This window comes from Fusarium verticillioides, chromosome 3, assembly GCF_000149555.1.
Source record: "Fusarium verticillioides 7600 chromosome 3, whole genome shotgun sequence".
NCBI classification, from domain to species: Eukaryota; Fungi; Ascomycota; class Sordariomycetes; order Hypocreales; family Nectriaceae; genus Fusarium; species Fusarium verticillioides.
This window is the reverse complement of record NC_031677.1, coordinates 2,888,035-2,904,716: the sequence shown is the minus strand read 5'-3', so window position 1 is coordinate 2,904,716 and position 16,682 is coordinate 2,888,035. Positions and strand designations below refer to the sequence as shown.

Here is a 16,682-nt window from a genome sequence, read left to right as displayed (position 1 = left end):
GAGTTCTAGCGCGTGATCATTTGAAGCAAACATCTACATGATCAATGTATCACAGCAGATGAAGCCGGAGTGCAGAAATACGGACTTCAGCTCATCAATTTCACCACTACCAATCAAACATGACTGCGGCGGAACCAAGTCACACCGACCGCCAGCGCATATCTGTTGTACACTGCTTGCAGTCGTTACCGCCTATCTGCCTTACCTTACCTCTAGGTATGTACTTATGAAGAACATTCACTTATTAGGTAGTGAGCCGTTATTTTCCTATTACATGCGAATACCTAGGGGCGAACTGTGATTCACGGTCCCTGCCAATTTCCCCTGTCCATCATCTAGATACTAACCCGGGCGCCAGCCGCCATCCATGAATGAGGTTTTTCGATGCAGGTACGCATATGTATGGGTTGCAATAGATTCTGCCCAACCCTATGAAAAACAAGAACACACATCCAATGGTATTTCTGGACATTAGCGCTCATTGCTGATGCAGCTCTTGTCTGTTTCATCCGACATAACTCCTATCATGACAATGTCGAGCCCAAAAATCAAGGTTAGGTTCCAAGCATTAATTTACACATGGCCCCTAGATGTGGCTTGAGTCGCTGTAGCCAATCCTCTTTCACCATTTTGCTACACTAGAAAGTTCCGAAAACGCCTGGCGGCTTGGGCGACCCCTGAATTAGGCCCGGCCGTTAATAAAAACGGGGGAATAGTAGCTCGCCACGCCTATAGGCTCCATCACCATAATCCTTTGATCAAATAGACAGCCTCAATGACGAGAAGGCCAAGAAAACAATGATGGACGTGCACGCGCTTAGAGCATGTCCAAGTGGCCGCAGTGACAAGGCCAGTGCAGTGCTGATTATAGCATAGGTACTGGTACGCTGTGCGCCAGTGCAGTGTTGGCAGCTGCGGCGAATGAATGAACGGATGGATCCTAAAGGATTCAGCCCAGGTCGGCCCCCGTTCACACAAAGACCTTCACCTCTGATCCTCGTCCAACATCTTTTTCTTCATCCTTCCACACGCTCCTTTTCTTATTTATCTTATTTTCCCTCGTACACTGCACTGCTGGGCACGTCCTCTCATTTTTCTACTCACTCACTCATTCATTCTTCAGAGCAGCTTCAGACCTTTCTTTTTTCTGAACTGTTTGTTACCCTCCTTTTTCACTGTCAACCACCACGATCTATCCGTCATCTCTGATTCACTTGCACTCAACGTAGTGACTGGACGGTTGCGAAACATTCTTTCTTCTCACAGGTGCTCCGGTATCACCTTCGTGCCCCCCCCCCGCTTTACACTTGTCTGCTTCCTCTTGAAGAAGAAGCAGGTTTCATTCTCAGCGCACAGAATCCCAGAGATCTCAACGCTAGCATTTACATCGTTTCCTACTCCGCCGTCGAAGATCTTTCTGTGCGGTTAAAATATTAGCTCGATACTTTTAAACACCATTTGCCATTTGCCATTGTCAATCACCATGAAGTCCGCTTTCGCTACCGCCGCTGCGGTCCTCGCCGGCGCCGCTTCTGCTGCTCACGAGACGGGCACCTTCGCCGTCTTGCGCTTCACCAACGATCAGCTCACTAGAGGTCGTATGGATCCCATCCTCTTCCCTGGCCAGACTTCCACTCATGTCCACCACATCATGGGTGGCAGTGGCTTCAGCACCAAGGCGACCGGAAAGGATCTCCAGAAGTCAAAGTGCAGCAATGCGCTTGTCAAGGGCGACAACAGTAACTACTGGTTTCCCACTCTTTACTTTCATGACCCCAAATCTGGAGAGTTTGAAGATGTAGAGTTCGACTACTTCAATGCCTACTACTTGTAAGAGCACTGCCTTGTCTCATTGCGCCACTCAAGCCCTTCACTTGCCCAATTAGCGGATTGTCTTGCGCACATTACTGATAAAGAACAGCTTCGAGAAGACACACGATGATATCAAGCCTTTCCCTGTTGGTCTCCAGATCGTTGCTGGTGATGCTATGACCCGTACCATGCCGAAGGCTGGCAGCAAGCCTAACCTTGACCCTTCAAAAGGTCCTGTCAATCCTGCCAGAATGACTTGCCCCCGCTTGAACAACGATTACACGCTCCCATCTTGGGATGCCAAGTCTGATGGCAAGATGGCTGGTGTAGGTGATCCTATCAACAAGGGTGAGGGTGTCGGGTTCCCTGATCGAACTTGTGATGGCAAATATTCTCCCCTCCGAGCTGATGTCCACTTCCCCTCATGTTACAATCCTGAGGCTGGCCTCACCGACTTCAAGAACAACATGGCCTACCCCGAGGACAATGACGGCTATCTCGACTGCCCTAAGGGTTGGATTCACGTTCCTCACCTTTTCTACGAGGCTTATTGGCGCACCGACAAATTTACTGGCCGTTGGACTGAGGGCGAGGGCAAGCAGCCCTTCGTCTTCTCCAATGGCGACGTTACTGGATACAGCAGCCATGCCGACTTCATGGCCGGTTGGGACGAAGACCTCCTCCAGCATATCATTGACACATGTAACGCCGGTACCGAGGGTATGGACCACTGCCCAGGCCTGACTTACGGCCTCAACAAAGGCGACTGCACCATTGAGTCCGAGGTCGATGAAAAGATTACTGGCACCTTGAGCAAGCTTCCTGGAAACAACCCTTTGAGTGGATTTTCTTATGGCGATAAGGCCCCTTCAATGCCCTCCGGCGGCGACAAGGAGAGTAGCCCCAGCAAGCCCTCTGCCCAATCTCCCGCCAGCAAGCCGGCTTCTGGGGAGAAGACCACTGCCGCTGAACTCCCCGGCTACACCAAGCCAGCTTCTGATCCCACTGATGTCCATGAGGAACCAGTTGCTCCTAAGCCTACTTTACCTCCCAACCCTGCAGTTGTGTCTGAGGCGGCTGCTCAAGCAACCGATGTTCTCTCCAGTGTCCCCAAGCCGACCGACATCTTCGACAAGCCCGAAAAGCCCAAGAAGTGTAAGACTAGAGTTCATACAGTCTGGAACACCGTGACAGTCACACAGACAGCCAGTGTGCCTGTCCAGACTGAGGCTGGCACTCCTAGCTACAAAAGAGATCATGTTCGACGACATGCTCACCACCATGGCAGTGGACACAACCATCTCCGCCGCCGTAGCCACCTCCGCCGCTAATCATTGCTTACTGGCGAACTCGATCTGCTAATAGCCTACTTTGAATGGTAGGCCTAGGTGGCACAAAGCTTTTCTCTCATTTCTTGTGATGGTGCATCTACGGAGCATCTTGTATAGGGGTCCAGTGACCACTTCGCTTCCTTGGACCGGAGAATATAAGGCTGGCGAATTTCATGGACAGGTATTTTGATTCAAGTTGCGTGGTGCAAGGGAATGGAATTAAGGGGAAGGAAGGAAGTTGTTGGATGATTCGCTTCTATACGTGTACATTTATGGAGGACATACCTTGCTTGCCAAGGACCCAAAGCGCTCGAGCGCACATCTTTTGCCCGTCATGAATCCAGGGCATATGCAAAATACATTCAACCGCAGCACACAAAAGTGAACAAGAATATCATCGGCATAGTAGCCACGCCCGTTTCTAATCCTACTAGTGACCATGTTGCTCGATTATAGAATCTGTTGTCAGCCTAGGAGTTTGGACTCTGAACTTAACAATACTACAACAGACTCCGTATATCCTCAGTTGCTCTAAGCTATCATTGTGCCATATTGTATTTTTACTTTCGTCCAGTCGCATTCCGAAAACCCTTCCTCCAAGCAGACCAGATACAATAGTACACTTATAACTAATAACTTTGTTGGCCGGCTAAAGTTCGGTTGGAAATTGGACGAACGTCCAGCCTTTCTCTCTTTTACATTTTCTTCTTCACCACACGGCTCTTGGTCTCCCAAAACTACATTGAAAATGTCTCTTTATCATGAGGCAGCAGAGGTCCTAGCGGGATCGTCGTCTGAAGGTGGCAGTCTCAAGTCGCGTGTTTTTAAGAAGAAAAACCTTAAATCCGCACCAAACCAAGTTTACGCCTTGGTGTTAGAGAGTTGCAAATGGAGCATCATTCTGAAAGAAGTGATTGAGAGATCAGAACTTCTGAAACTTGAGCGCAAGGTTTGCATCCCGACCCTACATAAGACTATGGAACGCCTATACTGAATCATGCACGCAGCTGACCCCGACGTTGTCATTACTTCTTGTACATGACCTTTTATTGGCCAAGAAGGGAATTGCTCTTCCACAAGGTCATGGGCTTCGTGCATCAATTGAGAGGCACAAAGGACGCATCAGCTCAGAGTTCAAGCTCGCGCGGCTTCGGAGAAAGATGCCAACGCTCGAGGCTTTGAGAGAGCAAGTTGAGAGACAATGCGCTGGCGAAGAAGCGAATTACCCTCGCTGGGTTCGTGTCAATTCTGTAAAGAGTACACTGGAAGAACAGTTGGAGACGACGTTCTCCAAGTACACTAGAGCCACATCCATCAAGGAGGTCGTCACGAACACTGGAAGGCTCATATACATCGACCCACATGTGCCAAACCTTTTGGCCATCACTGCAGGGACAGATCTCACAAAATCCGAGGCGTATACAACGGGCAAAATCATTCTACAAGATAAAGCCTCTTGTTTCCCTGCTTATCTTTTAGATCCCAGAGTAGAGGATGGTGACCTGATCGACGCATGCTCTGCTCCTGGCAATAAGACAACTCACTTGGCGGCAATCCTCAAAGAACATAGACCCGAATCCAGTCCGCCAGAGCAGACAATCTATGCATTCGAAAAAGACTCTCGACGAGCACAAACTTTGGAGAAAATGGTCAAAATTGCAGGTTCAAAGCCCATGACAAAGATTGGATTCGGACAAGACTTCCTACAAGTCGACCCTATGGCAGAGAAGTACAAGTCCGTCGGAGCTTTGCTACTGGACCCAAGTTGCTCAGGGAGTGGAATCGTCGGACGAGATTCGATGCCGGACCTTCACCTGCCAGAAGGTATCAGTAGCACAGGAAAGGGTTCGACAGCGAAGCAAAACGGACGCAAAAGGAAACATGAGCAGACAGAGGCAGCTGAGGACAGAATCATGATAGATGATGACGGTAACGAGACAGCCATCAAGTCGGAGAAGGATTTAGAAACACGCTTGGAGGCGCTTTCTTCTTTTCAACTAACGCTTCTATTACACGCCTTCAAATTTCCGTCAGCAAAACGAATTACATACTCTACTTGTTCAGTCCACACGCAAGAAAACGAGCGTGTTGTCATGAGAGCTCTCGAATCCGACATTGCGAAGCAAAGGGGTTGGCGCATTCTGTTGCGGAAAGATCAAGTATCTGGTCTGAGAGAATGGCCCGTCCGAGGACTCCCTGAAGCATGTGGACGTGACGAAGATATAGCAGAAGCTTGCATTCGTTCCTATAAAGATGACGGGCAAGGTGTTATGGGCTTTTTTGTGGCTGGTTTCGTGAGGCCTGATGTACAAAGGTTCGGGACCAGTGGCAATGAGGGTCCTTACATGCGAGACGATAACGGTGTGATCATTCGTGACATGCTCGGTATGCCAGTCTTGAAAACAACTGGTGAGCATGTCTCTTTAACGACAAGAGATGATAACAGTGGTAATAGAAAGGAAGAAGAAGAGGGTGTGGATGTGGATGTGGATGAGGATGAGGAGGAAGATGAGGAAGATGAGGATTCACAAAGCGAGAGTACTAGCAGTACTGCAGCACATGATCTCAATGCTCGTCAGATCGCGTTCGATGCACGTCAAGGAACTTGCACAGACGAAGATGAGTGGGAAGGCCTGGAAGATTAAACCGGCAGCTCTGGAAAGTGCAGGGTATTTCTTTTGGCAGGTCGCAAGACGTCATGTCACAGGCCACTGAGATCTGATCCATAACGACAAACGGCTCCTAGCGGATTGTATCTGCACCTCCTCAATCAAGGACGAAAAATAGGGGTATAACTTAAAGGACGAAAGACAGCGTGGTATCAGGTGATTCCATCCATCCTACGTGAATATGCCTCCACGTTGCAACCATCACATTGTGGCGCACTCTGCCGCCAAAAGCATCTCATCCATCTTCTCGACTTGATCTGATGAACTGAGATCAACCCGGAGGCACGGTTGAATTTACTAGGCGTAATAGTTCGAGAAACTATCAAACGGTATCGTTGAGTCCAGGCCTCGAGATGAGTTTCCGTCTCCTTGATCAGAATTATATAATGGGGCTCAAAAGAATACACCGGCTCGTTCGAGTCCGAATCGCGGACAACAAAACGGATGTTGAAGATGCTGAGTGACGATGATAAACTAATATACTACAATTTTATAGCATGACCGAGTGGCAGAAGTCGATGGCATCATCAATCAAACATTATTATAGCAAAACTTTAACTGCTTTTCATCAGTCAAATAGGGTCGGCGGGGTTCGGCTCCATTGATTTACGATTGATAGCCTACCTCTATGTGTTCATCAAAGTCAGCCTGATATCTCCCGGTGGGGTCGAGACGTGTTCAATAGAGTGCCATCGCCGAAATAGTCTATAGGCGATCAGAAGCGCCGGAAGGGAACGACATTGTCGGTTATCGTATGTTGGGCCCCCAGTCCTCAGCTCAAGGCTGGCCCAATTGCTAGACAAAATGTTACACGAGCGGGTGCAGCTACCAAAAAAAAAAAAAAAAAAGCTTGGGGATGGGATTCAAAAGCATATATGGAAGTTTCACGAGATAGGGATCTGAGCTTTAACACATCTGATGGCCATTGTCACCCGACCTGTAGAAAGCAGCATCAAGGTTGGTAAGATTTGGATTTCTCTGTCCGCAGTGTTGGTCCAGACGTGTGTTTGCTTCCAAAAAGGAGTCGATATAGGGGCAAAAAGTCTTGTCTGGTCCAATTGCACGATACGATCATATGCATTCTAATAGCAGCTCTGAGCAGGAATAATAGTAACGTTGATAAGTTAAACCTCGCACCGCATGTGATCGTGGCTGGGTTCTGTCCAAACCAAGATCTGAACTTGTTATGGCCCCCCTCCCCTTTCGTTGCGCCTCTGTCAGTTCTGCTGGATTTGTGATTTCTCTTAAGACAGAATTCGGATAATTAGATCGGCCAATATGCGGCCATCGTAGTGAGATCTCGGTAAGCGATTGTTGAATTGATATTTTTCTTTGAACACCTGGGCTTCTCAGGATGGCACACAGGTTTCCACGTCCGGGCCATTCCCCTAACACCTGGCTCAATGACCAAGATCGCCTCATGATGCTCATAAACTAGTCCTACGACAAGTTTTTGATGCGGCATACCGGGTTGACCATGGTCTTCACCATCTGCATGATATTGATCATGCAAATCCCTGTTGCCGAACCTAGCACGCCTATCTCCATCGCTGTGATCATTCTAGTGGGATTGGGCTGTAGACTCTGACGGGGTCGAGGGTACCTCTATCGGGGGCGATGGCATCCTCTGCTTGGGCAAAGCTACCATCACCAGTTCGATGACATTTGCGATAGCTTTGATGATTTTAGTGGCTCGTTAGGCTCAGTTGAGCAAGGGTAATAGATTGGCTTCATTCTGTAGAAAGCATATTCCTCGTGAACGCTTTGTATATACTCCGCAAGCCTCGGGTAAACAGTAGTGATCCTCCCAGACACCCTTGATTTTTTTATAAGCATTGGTCATATCTGCATCTGCTGAACAACATGTTAGAACAAACTTAGTAAAGAGTCCTCTAAGCTTAGGTTAGGACTACCTAAATGTTCTCATAACTTAGGATAGAAGTCTCGAGTATTCTTGCCTCCCCTATCTGCTTCAACCTCCCCGCCATTGTCGCAGCCAGGCTGGCACGGCAAACACGGGCCTTATGACCACATCTTTGACACTATGAATTGACATAAATTAGTATTGTATCTTTCAAAGCGAAAGAGCAAGAGAAAAGGAAAAGGCAGTAGAGAAATGAATATACTTTCGTAGTTGCATCGCAAGCGGCGCCTACCACCAGCGGCCCCACCAACATTGCTAGTGATATTCTGATTCTATATATGTGTATTAGCATGTAGCTCCCAAGTCTGCAGCAAGCTTCTCACGGTCATGTCAACTTGAACGTGTGATTTCGATGGGTGCTTTGTCGACTGGGATGATGGCAGGCTTGTGGCGGCCAAGCGTTCGTAGCGACGTCGCTCTTATGTGATGCAGATGGATGTTTCAATTCAGAAGAAAGGAAGCTGGGAGCGGGATAACACGTAAGCGCACGTGATTCTTTCAGGCGTGTTTTCATGAATACCTACCGAGAACATTTTTGGCTGGAGCGACAGCTACGTCATGGTATGTTGTAGCAGATCAATAATAAGGTACTATAAGCAATAGCTTTTAACTAAGTACCTATATATAGCACTTTTTCTGAACTTCTGCTCAATTTCTTAGGTGCTTGGTCAAAGGAGAATGCTTCCCGTAGAGAATTATACTAATACGATCGCTATTAAATGTAGTTATCACGAGTTTATATGTTGGTGTTTTGAGCTTTCTACGTAAGTTTCGGACATTGAATCTTAATAGTGGAATGACAGGGTCTAATGCTGTAGAGATGTGCCGCTAAACATCATTCATGCAAGGTACCAACTCTTAATGCGCACCCAAGGGTGTTACTGGAATAGATTTTTGATCCATATCATTTCTATAACGTAATTTGCCCATATACAACAGTCATAATGATCTCGCCTCATTACTCATTAACACAGTCTACCACCAAGACATCTGTCGAAATTGACAAACAAGCCATTACATTACCCGTGATTATCGCCACATTAAGCTCCATTTCTATACACCTGAGCACCTTGGTTTCTAAACATGATCGTGTCTCTCCGTTGAAGAACCATCAACGCTCGGTTCAACGCTTGTTCGCTGTATCCTTTGCCCTCGACCATTTCCCTCCTAAGTGTAGATAGGCTAGTACTCCAACCAATAGGCAGGCGACGTTTGAGCTCCGTCTCAAGGCGGTTAACTTCATCGTTCAACTCGCGACTCCCCTGATTGCTGCCCTGGTTGACGGCATCCATTGTAGAGCACAGGAACAGTCGAATGGCCTCGTCGACATGTACTTCGGTGGCGATGGGTGAAAGGGTGAGCTTAGCAAGAGACTCGGTGATACGAACGATAGCCTCAAGTTGACGGACTGTGATGGGAATAGAGGAACGTGTGTTTGCTTCCATCTCAGCAGCATGGACCTGGCGTCGGATAGAGACGAAGTGAGAAGAGAGCTTTTCAGCAGCCTCGGAACTCAGTCTGGGTGCACAGCGTCTGTCGGATATCAGTATAAAAAACCAAAGATTGTAAAGGTTGGAATTGCAACTCACGTCTTGCAGTAGGTGATGTATCGTCGCATCTTGTCAATGGGAATTTCGGTTTCAGTCATGTCCTCGGCGCCTCTACCATTCATCTGGATACTGAGAACGTGCTTGGCCATAGTCTCATCCTTCTCGCGGCTATGGTCATCCTTGACAATGAAAATCATATCAAAACGTGACAGAATAGTAGTCTGAAAGTCGATGTTTTCTCCAGGAGTCTTCATATCATCGTACCGACCAAAGATAGGATTGGCAGCAGCCAAGACTGATGTTCGCGCATTCAGAATAGTGGTGATACCGGCCTTTGCGATGGAAATAGTCTGCTGTTCCATAGCCTCATGAATCGCAACTCGATCTTCGTCTCTCATCTTGTCGAATTCATCAATACACACAACTCCTCCGTCAGCTAAAACCATGGCACCGCCCTCGAGATAGAATTCCCGAGTGGATTGATCACGCTGAACAGATGCTGTCAGACCTGCAGCGGAGGAGCCCTTTCCCGAGGTGTATATAGAGATAGGAGCCGCTTTCTCAACAAATTTCAGAAGCTGTGACTTGGCTGTACCGGGGTCACCAAGAAGCAATACGTTGATATCGCCTCTCAATTTCATTCCATCGGGAAGGATTTTCTTTGAGCCACCTAACAACAAACAAAGAATTGCCTTCTTGATATCGCGGTTACCGTAAATAGAGGGCGCAATGCAGTCGGCCATCACGTTGTATATATCGGGCCGTCTGCTGAGCTCCAGAAATTCTTGCTCCTCTTCCTCTGAGAAAGTCGCATTTCCCTTGGCTGCTTGATCGATATCTGTCTGGATCCCAACCGCTCTGAGATAAGGGGTACGGATGGCTACAGCACCACCATTGGAGGAGTTCTTAGAAGCCTTGTTTTGGTAGATTGAGAAGATGCCCATAACAGTACATCTCGATCCGGGAACAACCCTGTTTGTGAGGTATCTGTCAGCTGAGATGAGAACGTGTCGAGGCAGTTCTCCGACAGGGACTTGATCGGGAGCCTCTTGAAGCTTGATGATCTGCTGATCAACAAAGCCAGACTTTTCGTGAACAACAAAGTAGGGATCCAAAGGACATTTCGGAGTTGGATCGTTGGGAACTCGGCTACGAGCACATTGCCGAGGCAGAGTGACGCCTGTGAAGCCACCTAGAACTGGAATGTTTTGTGTGTGCCCGCAGTTGCGGCATTGAATATGGAGTCCTGTCGCCTTGGATGACATAACAGAGGCGCCAATGACAATACCCGGGACTCGCACCAGTCGCGCGATGGTCACGGAATCGAGGTTACGGATCGAGACGTCGTCGGCATTCGAGTGAAGAAGAAGTTGGTGATCAGGGATCTCGGCCTTGGGCTCATGAGGGAAAACGATACGGTGTGTGCATTTTTTTAGTGCATTTTCAAACTATTGATTTGTTAGAGATTTATATATTGCGCGCTGCGTGGTCCCTACCAGAGGGATAATCTCTGCTGGCTCAGATGTCAATCGGTGGGCGAGCTCTTCGTTAAAGCTGATCAAGTCATTGATGTTGACATCACAGAAGTATCTCTTGAGGAGGGCATTCTCTCGGAGTTGATCTCTACAGCACCGTTATTATGAAGAACTGTCGAAGGCTAGATATCTGGGGGCAAACCTGTAGACGAAGTTGTTATCAAGTCGAAAATCAAGGATGAATGTTTCAAGCTGTGTCTGGAGCTGCATTCGAGTATCGCCGTTTTCAGCGTAGCTCGGCTCATAGACATGAGCCGAGTAGATTGATCCGCGGTCCATTGTGTGTCTGCGTGATGTTGAATAATCTGGTGAATCACTCCTTTCCTTACGTTGCAATCCTCAAAGTTGACCAGGGAGTTTGGAGATCTTGTTTGTGGATCGATGGAGGGGCTTCACTCCGCAAGTTGGAAGGGTAACCTTAGGTCAATTTACGCGAAAACGCGCAGTCCCTCGAGACGCGACGCGTGTATAGTGGTTGCAGCTCTACCCCGTACCTTAAGTGACAGTTATCAAAAGCTCAGCGCTTATCATCACGTGCTGACGCCAAGGCAATAATCGGTTTAGGGGGGAAGTTGCGTAACTTACAAGGTGTCTAGACGGCGAGATACTGAAGGTAATTCAAGACCCTTTTGGTGATGACGGCGCATTCTTGATACCGATCCTCTCTTTTTTTCTCTTTACTTAACTGTCCTTTCAAATCTTACCTATCATATACATCTGATGGTGCACATTTTGTTTGCAATCCTTTGAGCGATGATACCCTACTAATACACCATCTACATCCCACATTCGCCTCGGAAGCTGTCCTTGCTTATCCGGATCTCCATTGATCATGTTTTCTCCCAACTCTCCCAACGCTACCAAGTCTGCGGACAACCTTGCAGCATTGTCGCCTATAAGTCGCGGGGAGCTTCCCTTTCACAGGTAGTCTTAGGTGCTTTTATTGCATACTAACAAACGAGACTAACTTGGTCGCAGCAACAGTCACAGACATGCTCAAATGCATCCCCACCCGTCATCAAGACGTGGCTCTACAGCGAGCTCTATTCATTCAGTAGGAGGTATTCTTGACAGTGCCCCCAGTAATTTGGCAGCTTCAGTATACGAGTCAAGTCAGAATGGTTCGTTTTGCTTCACGAATCTTTCATCGTAAAGCTAACTTCTCGAAGCCATCTCAACCCTTCTTCAACCCCCAATTGTACGAACTGGTCTTCAGCCTCACACCTCAGCACCGGCCTCAACCGCGCATAAACCCCCGACGGCCCGGGACATCCCCCCAGTAACGTTGACAAACATCACAAAAGTCGACGCTGAAGAATTCAAGCCCTATTTGTCACAGATTGGAACCCTATACGAACAGCTGCAGCGCTTGAAAGAGAGCGACGAGGATGCCAACAAAGAGCAGCGCACTGGCCGGCAAGATACCCCGACCGAATCCAGTGGTGATGGATACTTACGACCGGGGCCTAAGCCTCGTCCAACTCGGAAAGGCTCGACTGCATCACTTTCTTCGATGAACTCGAATGATGGCCACAGCCCTGTGAGAAGACCAAGTGCTGGCTTCGTTCGAAGGTCTACCCATGGACCTCCTCCGCTATCAACGATCCCAACTGTGTACTTTGACGATGAATTCCATCTCGAGAATCCCCGAACTTTTGACATTGTGAGCGAACGATCCGAGGTTATCCGACCCGCCAATGCCACTGACGGGCAAAGCTCACTCAACGGAAGCGCTGCCGCGCCAAGGAAGGCTCTTGCAACCAATGCAATTTTGCAAGAGAAGCTGTCTTGGTACATGGACACTATCGAGGTTCATCTAATCAATTCCATCTCCACCGCATCAACAACGTTTTTTACTGCCCTGGGATCGTTGAAGGAACTCCATTCAGAAGCCGCAGAATCTGTTGGGAGAATTAAAACACTCCGAAAAGAGCTGAAAGCTTTGGACGAAGAGATTGCAACCAGAGGCCTCCAGATTGTCTACCAGCGAAGGCGCCAAGAAAATCTACGTCAACTTAACGATGCTGTGCTTCAGCTGAGGCAGATTGCGGACGGCCTAGCAAGGTGCGAGACGCTAGTGGACGAAGGGGAAGTCGATAAGGCACTGGCGAACATCGACTCTCTTGAAAAGCTTATTGCAGGCGAAGGGGACGCTACTACTGCAAATGAACCTGACATTCAGTTGCGGGACCTGCGTTCAGCTTCGGCTTTACAAGGCGTCAACGCGGATCTAACAGCTTTGCGGTCTCGTATAGGAAAGGCATACGAAACCAACTTTCAGAATATTCTAATACTTGATCTACGACGACACGTCGAATCTGTGTCATCCCAAGAGATTCTTCTCAGGTGGAGTCACGCAGCGAGTCGATCCAAAGGTAGCCATGCCAGGTCTCCTTCAGTGTTTCCAACCTATCTCACAAATACCGATGAATTGAAGACTGAGCTGCTGCCCAATATGATCAGTCTGCATCGAGCAAGACATATTGCAGAAGCGACTGTCGCATACCGAGAGTCTGTCTTGCGTGAAATCCGAAACTTGATCAGACGCCCCCTGCCCAGTTCTACAGATGATGACAATGAGTCGATGATGTCAGTCTCTACTGCAAGTGGTGGTCGTCATCTATCAAATCAGGAAAAGTCTTCCATTTTGGCACGGAATCTTCGCTCTTTGGATCCCGAGGATGGTGAAGATCTTCTGATCAAGATCTACATCGGAGTCACAGAGACACTCAGGAGGCTTACGACACAAGTCAAGGTCTTGTTGGAGATTACCAGCTCCCTCACTGAGAGCCCACAAGGGGAAGGGTTGATGTCTCCCACAGCCAGATCACCGATATCCAGTCCCAGGCCAGATAGATTCCCAAGCAATCCTATGAACAGTGTAACATTCGAGGTTCAGGAGGAGCTCCACAAGAGCCTTGATGTTACTAATCTCCTTGGCCAAGCTGTCGACGTGGCAATTGAGAAAATTGTCAAGGTCTTAAAGGTTCGAGCAGAACAGACTGCACAGTTACCTCTAACCCTCTTCCTCCGTTACTTTACACTCAACCTCTATTTTGCCACCGAATGCGAGTCGATCTCTGGCCGAAGCGGCACGTCACTCAAGAATGTGGTTAATGGACACATCAAGGACTTCGTGCAACGGAATCGCGATGCCGAAATGCAGAAGCTGGCTCAGGGTATGGAGTCTGATCAGTGGAATGCCAAAGACTTTACTGAGAAGAACACCGAGTTGCTCAATACCATCCTGGGGAGCAGCACGCATGATCCCCATGAGTGGACAGACAGTACTAAGATTTGGATACCTAGTTCGGAATTAGAGCCTGTCAACGAGGACGATGCAATCGAAACAAACGGAACCGGCAAGGAAAAGACCAGGACTGCTACAATCGATTCAGAGACATTCATGTTACCAAAGTCAGCCATTTTATGTTTGGATGGAATCGCCAAGTTCTCTCATCTGATCAGCGGCATACCGTCTATGACTGTTGATATTGCGACCTCATTAATCGCGTATCTTCAGCTCTTCAACTCAAGATGCACACAACTTATTCTTGGTGCCGGGGCAACGCGGTCAGCTGGGCTAAAGAACATCACCACCAAGCATTTGGCCTTGGCCTCCCAGGCGCTCTCATTCACAGCAACTTTGATCCCGCATGTTAGGGAATTTGTGCGACGTCACGCTGGGTCCGGAGCGAGCGTATCAAATCTCATGGGTGAGTTCGACAAGATTAGACGACTACTGCAAGAGCACCAAGATAGTATCTACCAGAAACTGGTTGAGATCATGGGCGGCCGAGCAGCCATCCACTCACGGACGATCAAGACGATCGACTGGGACGCAGATGGAGACAAGGGCGTCCATTCATACATGGAAACACTGGCGAAGGAGACAACTACTCTGCATCGCGTCCTAACGAAACATCTCCCTGAGACATCAATTCAGATGATCATGCTTCCTGTGTTTGCTAGTTATAGGGATCAGCTTGGGTCAAGTTTTAGAGAAGCAGATCCCAAGACTGAAACTGGCCTGAAAAGGTACGTTCTGTTTAGTTTTAATTAAGCAATCCAACTGACCATCTCCAGTATGAACAACGACATTGAATTCCTCACGACAAAACTCGGAAAGCTGGATGGCTTTGGGGAAACGGGAGAGTACCTACAAAAGATCATCAAGTCTAAGCAGGTCAAGGTAGTAGAGCCGATAACAGAAACGCCCGCAGATGAAAAAAGAGACGATGAGTCCAAGGAGAGTGAGGCGGTTCCTGCATCGGAATCCACGGCGGAGAAGGAAGAGAAGTAGATATTATGACAACTTAACTTAGAGCACCTTTCTTTCGGGCGAATGATCAAGACAGAGTCTGGTTGCACGAAGCGCCTCCATGCAGGACAAGCACCAGTAACTAGTTGCATTGCTGACGTTCACTCAATCCCGACTCGCCTTTGATGAGCGGAGACGTAGACATCGAGTTAATGTAAAAGATCCGCGGGGCGTCGAGTTCACATCATAAATACTCTCTCACAGTTGAGAGTTAATATTGTAGTTCCGAGTTATACTATTGTGAGCTAGATTGGTACTGGTAGTTCTCAAGACTGGTGTCAAGCTTCTCGTTTTTTCCCGCAACCCGCATTCCAAACGAATTGCATTCCAGTCTCTCAAGCTGCCTCCGAGCGCCCAACCTGTCTTCCGACAAGCAACTACGGAGTAAGTTAGGCTTGAATACCCGACGGGAGGAAGCTGTCAACACTTGGCGAGAACCGCTTGCTCGGGTTTCCGAGATCTCGGCACGGTCCTCAATGGCGCAACGCCACCTCTTCATGCCGTAGAAGCTGGCATCTCAGCATTTATATTACACTGACGATAGTGCTTAGCTTCTTTTTACAGGTTAAAAGGCCAGCTCTTTTCTTTCCATTTTCCATTCTCAAAGCTTGGTTAATCTGGGGTTTGCTTGTCAGCAAAAATTCCCCAGTACTATTATCCCCTTGTGCTCATTCACAACGCTAAGGCACAAGCCAGGAAGGGAAAAAAAAAAAAAAAAAAAAAGACCTTTGTCCTAAGTATTGGAAAATACTTAGGCAATTTAATCTAAGTTTAGGAGAGTCTTTACTGAGTTTATTTTGGCATCCTCTTCTAAAGTCTTATATTTTCTTGCTCCCTGAGAAAACCTAACAGGTTTAGTTAATTACACCAGGTACAGTCAGTGAGCTTTTATATACAACTCACATGTTTGTGGGACAGATGATCCCGAGGTCGCACAAGTACGGGCGTGGAATAACACCAACACTGACACTCCCGAGACCGAGTCTGTCCGGTTTTCTCATAAACAGAAAGTTTTGGTTGAAGCGCGGGTTCAGTGTTGGTATGATCTTACTTCGCAGGGGTACATGATCTGCAATCAGGGTGATTGATCAAACAGCAACGCGATCGGTCAAAACTCAATTCAGTAGTGGCTATGTCTTGTTACTTTGTTTGCTTTCCGTACTGTAAGGACAAACAATAAGCAGCGCAACCTCATCCTTTGCCCTGGCTCTTTAATACACGCCCGATTAACAACGGTATCCAAGTCAGCGCCAACTGGAACAACATCGCGCAACTCACCGACGGCTTACCTCGTGTTGGTCACTGTACTGTCCTGTACCTACGTTAGATCCGAGACTCGCATGTAGGCCACGTTACATTCTGGCCAGGGCCAGGCACAACCTTGTTCCTGCAGACACAACATCAGGCCGTGATACGCAACTGACGTGTCCTCTCTCCTCTTTTGTCAGGCGACGGTGAGAAACTAAAGAACAGTCAGTAGTCGACACTCGGCGGGCTTCCAAATCACGAGGTCGTCCTAGAAATAGAGCTAGGTAGTCAG

At 48.1% G+C, this 16,682-nt stretch overlaps 5 protein-coding genes across 7 annotated transcripts; 3 read left to right on the top strand and 2 right to left on the bottom strand.

The window, feature by feature from the left end:
- Positions 1–959: 959 nt before the first annotated feature.
- FVEG_05213 (hypothetical protein) lies at positions 960–3,617 on the top strand. Its single transcript, XM_018893330.1, has 2 exons — positions 960–1,830; positions 1,922–3,617. The coding sequence occupies exons 1-2, from the start codon at positions 1,484–1,486 to the stop codon at positions 3,141–3,143; spliced, it is 1,569 nt and encodes a 522-aa protein (XP_018750172.1). The 5' UTR covers positions 960–1,483; the 3' UTR covers positions 3,144–3,617.
- A 256-nt stretch (positions 3,618–3,873) lies between these two features.
- On the top strand, positions 3,874–6,414 carry FVEG_05212 (hypothetical protein). 2 transcript variants are annotated; one of them, XM_018893328.1, is made up of 3 exons: positions 3,874–4,092; positions 4,151–5,552; positions 5,599–6,277. In XM_018893328.1, exons 1-3 carry the CDS (start codon positions 3,892–3,894, stop codon positions 5,856–5,858), a joined length of 1,863 nt encoding a protein of 620 aa, XP_018750170.1. In that variant the 5' UTR covers positions 3,874–3,891; the 3' UTR covers positions 5,859–6,277. The 2 variants fall into 2 exon arrangements, with proteins under 2 accessions (XP_018750170.1, XP_018750171.1); XM_018893329.1 differs by having other exon boundaries at positions 4,151–6,414.
- Positions 6,415–6,768: 354 nt separating this feature from the next.
- Positions 6,769–8,165, bottom strand: FVEG_15607 (hypothetical protein). 2 transcript variants are annotated; one of them, XM_018904790.1, is made up of 4 exons: positions 8,060–8,165; positions 7,939–8,008; positions 7,726–7,854; positions 6,769–7,663 (listed from the first exon to the last, which is right to left on the bottom strand). In XM_018904790.1, the coding sequence occupies exon 4, from the start codon at positions 7,241–7,243 to the stop codon at positions 6,884–6,886; it is 360 nt and encodes a 119-aa protein (XP_018750169.1). In that variant the 5' UTR covers positions 7,244–7,663; positions 7,726–7,854; positions 7,939–8,008; positions 8,060–8,165; the 3' UTR covers positions 6,769–6,883. The 2 variants fall into 2 exon arrangements, with proteins under 2 accessions (XP_018750169.1, XP_018750168.1); XM_018904789.1 differs by having other exon boundaries at positions 6,769–7,854.
- Positions 8,166–8,612: 447 nt separating this feature from the next.
- On the bottom strand, positions 8,613–11,286 carry FVEG_05211 (minichromosome maintenance protein 5 (cell division control protein 46)). Its single transcript, XM_018893327.1, has 4 exons — positions 10,964–11,286; positions 10,783–10,909; positions 9,326–10,734; positions 8,613–9,269 (listed from the first exon to the last, which is right to left on the bottom strand). The coding sequence occupies exons 1-4, from the start codon at positions 11,098–11,100 to the stop codon at positions 8,777–8,779; spliced, it is 2,166 nt and encodes a 721-aa protein (XP_018750167.1). The 5' UTR covers positions 11,101–11,286; the 3' UTR covers positions 8,613–8,776.
- A 128-nt stretch (positions 11,287–11,414) lies between these two features.
- Positions 11,415–15,313, top strand: FVEG_05210 (hypothetical protein). The gene is made up of 4 exons (XM_018893326.1): positions 11,415–11,745; positions 11,800–11,942; positions 11,991–14,859; positions 14,908–15,313. The coding sequence occupies exons 1-4, from the start codon at positions 11,654–11,656 to the stop codon at positions 15,122–15,124; spliced, it is 3,321 nt and encodes a 1,106-aa protein (XP_018750166.1). The 5' UTR covers positions 11,415–11,653; the 3' UTR covers positions 15,125–15,313.
- Positions 15,314–16,682: the final 1,369 nt, after the last annotated feature.

Coding starts and splice junctions, on each gene's coding strand:
- FVEG_05213 (XM_018893330.1), top strand. CDS start 1,484: ATGAAGTCCGCTTTCGCTACCGCCGCTGCGGTCCTCGCCGGCGCCGCT. Junction 1,831..1,921: donor TACTTCAATGCCTACTACTT/GTAAGAGCACTG, acceptor GATAAAGAACAG/CTTCGAGAAGACACACGATG.
- FVEG_05212 (XM_018893328.1), top strand. CDS start 3,892: ATGTCTCTTTATCATGAGGCAGCAGAGGTCCTAGCGGGATCGTCGTCT. Junction 4,093..4,150: donor TTCTGAAACTTGAGCGCAAG/GTTTGCATCCCG, acceptor TCATGCACGCAG/CTGACCCCGACGTTGTCATT. Junction 5,553..5,598: donor GCCAGTCTTGAAAACAACTG/GTGAGCATGTCT, acceptor CAGTGGTAATAG/AAAGGAAGAAGAAGAGGGTG.
- FVEG_15607 (XM_018904789.1), bottom strand. CDS start 7,243: ATGAGCATCATGAGGCGATCTTGGTCATTGAGCCAGGTGTTAGGGGAA.
- FVEG_05211 (XM_018893327.1), bottom strand. CDS start 11,100: ATGGACCGCGGATCAATCTACTCGGCTCATGTCTATGAGCCGAGCTAC. Junction 10,910..10,963: donor GATAACAACTTCGTCTACAG/GTTTGCCCCCAG, acceptor ACGGTGCTGTAG/AGATCAACTCCGAGAGAATG. Junction 9,270..9,325: donor TACATCACCTACTGCAAGAC/GTGAGTTGCAAT, acceptor GATATCCGACAG/ACGCTGTGCACCCAGACTGA.
- FVEG_05210 (XM_018893326.1), top strand. CDS start 11,654: ATGTTTTCTCCCAACTCTCCCAACGCTACCAAGTCTGCGGACAACCTT. Junction 11,746..11,799: donor GGGGAGCTTCCCTTTCACAG/GTAGTCTTAGGT, acceptor ACTTGGTCGCAG/CAACAGTCACAGACATGCTC. Junction 11,943..11,990: donor ATACGAGTCAAGTCAGAATG/GTTCGTTTTGCT, acceptor AACTTCTCGAAG/CCATCTCAACCCTTCTTCAA.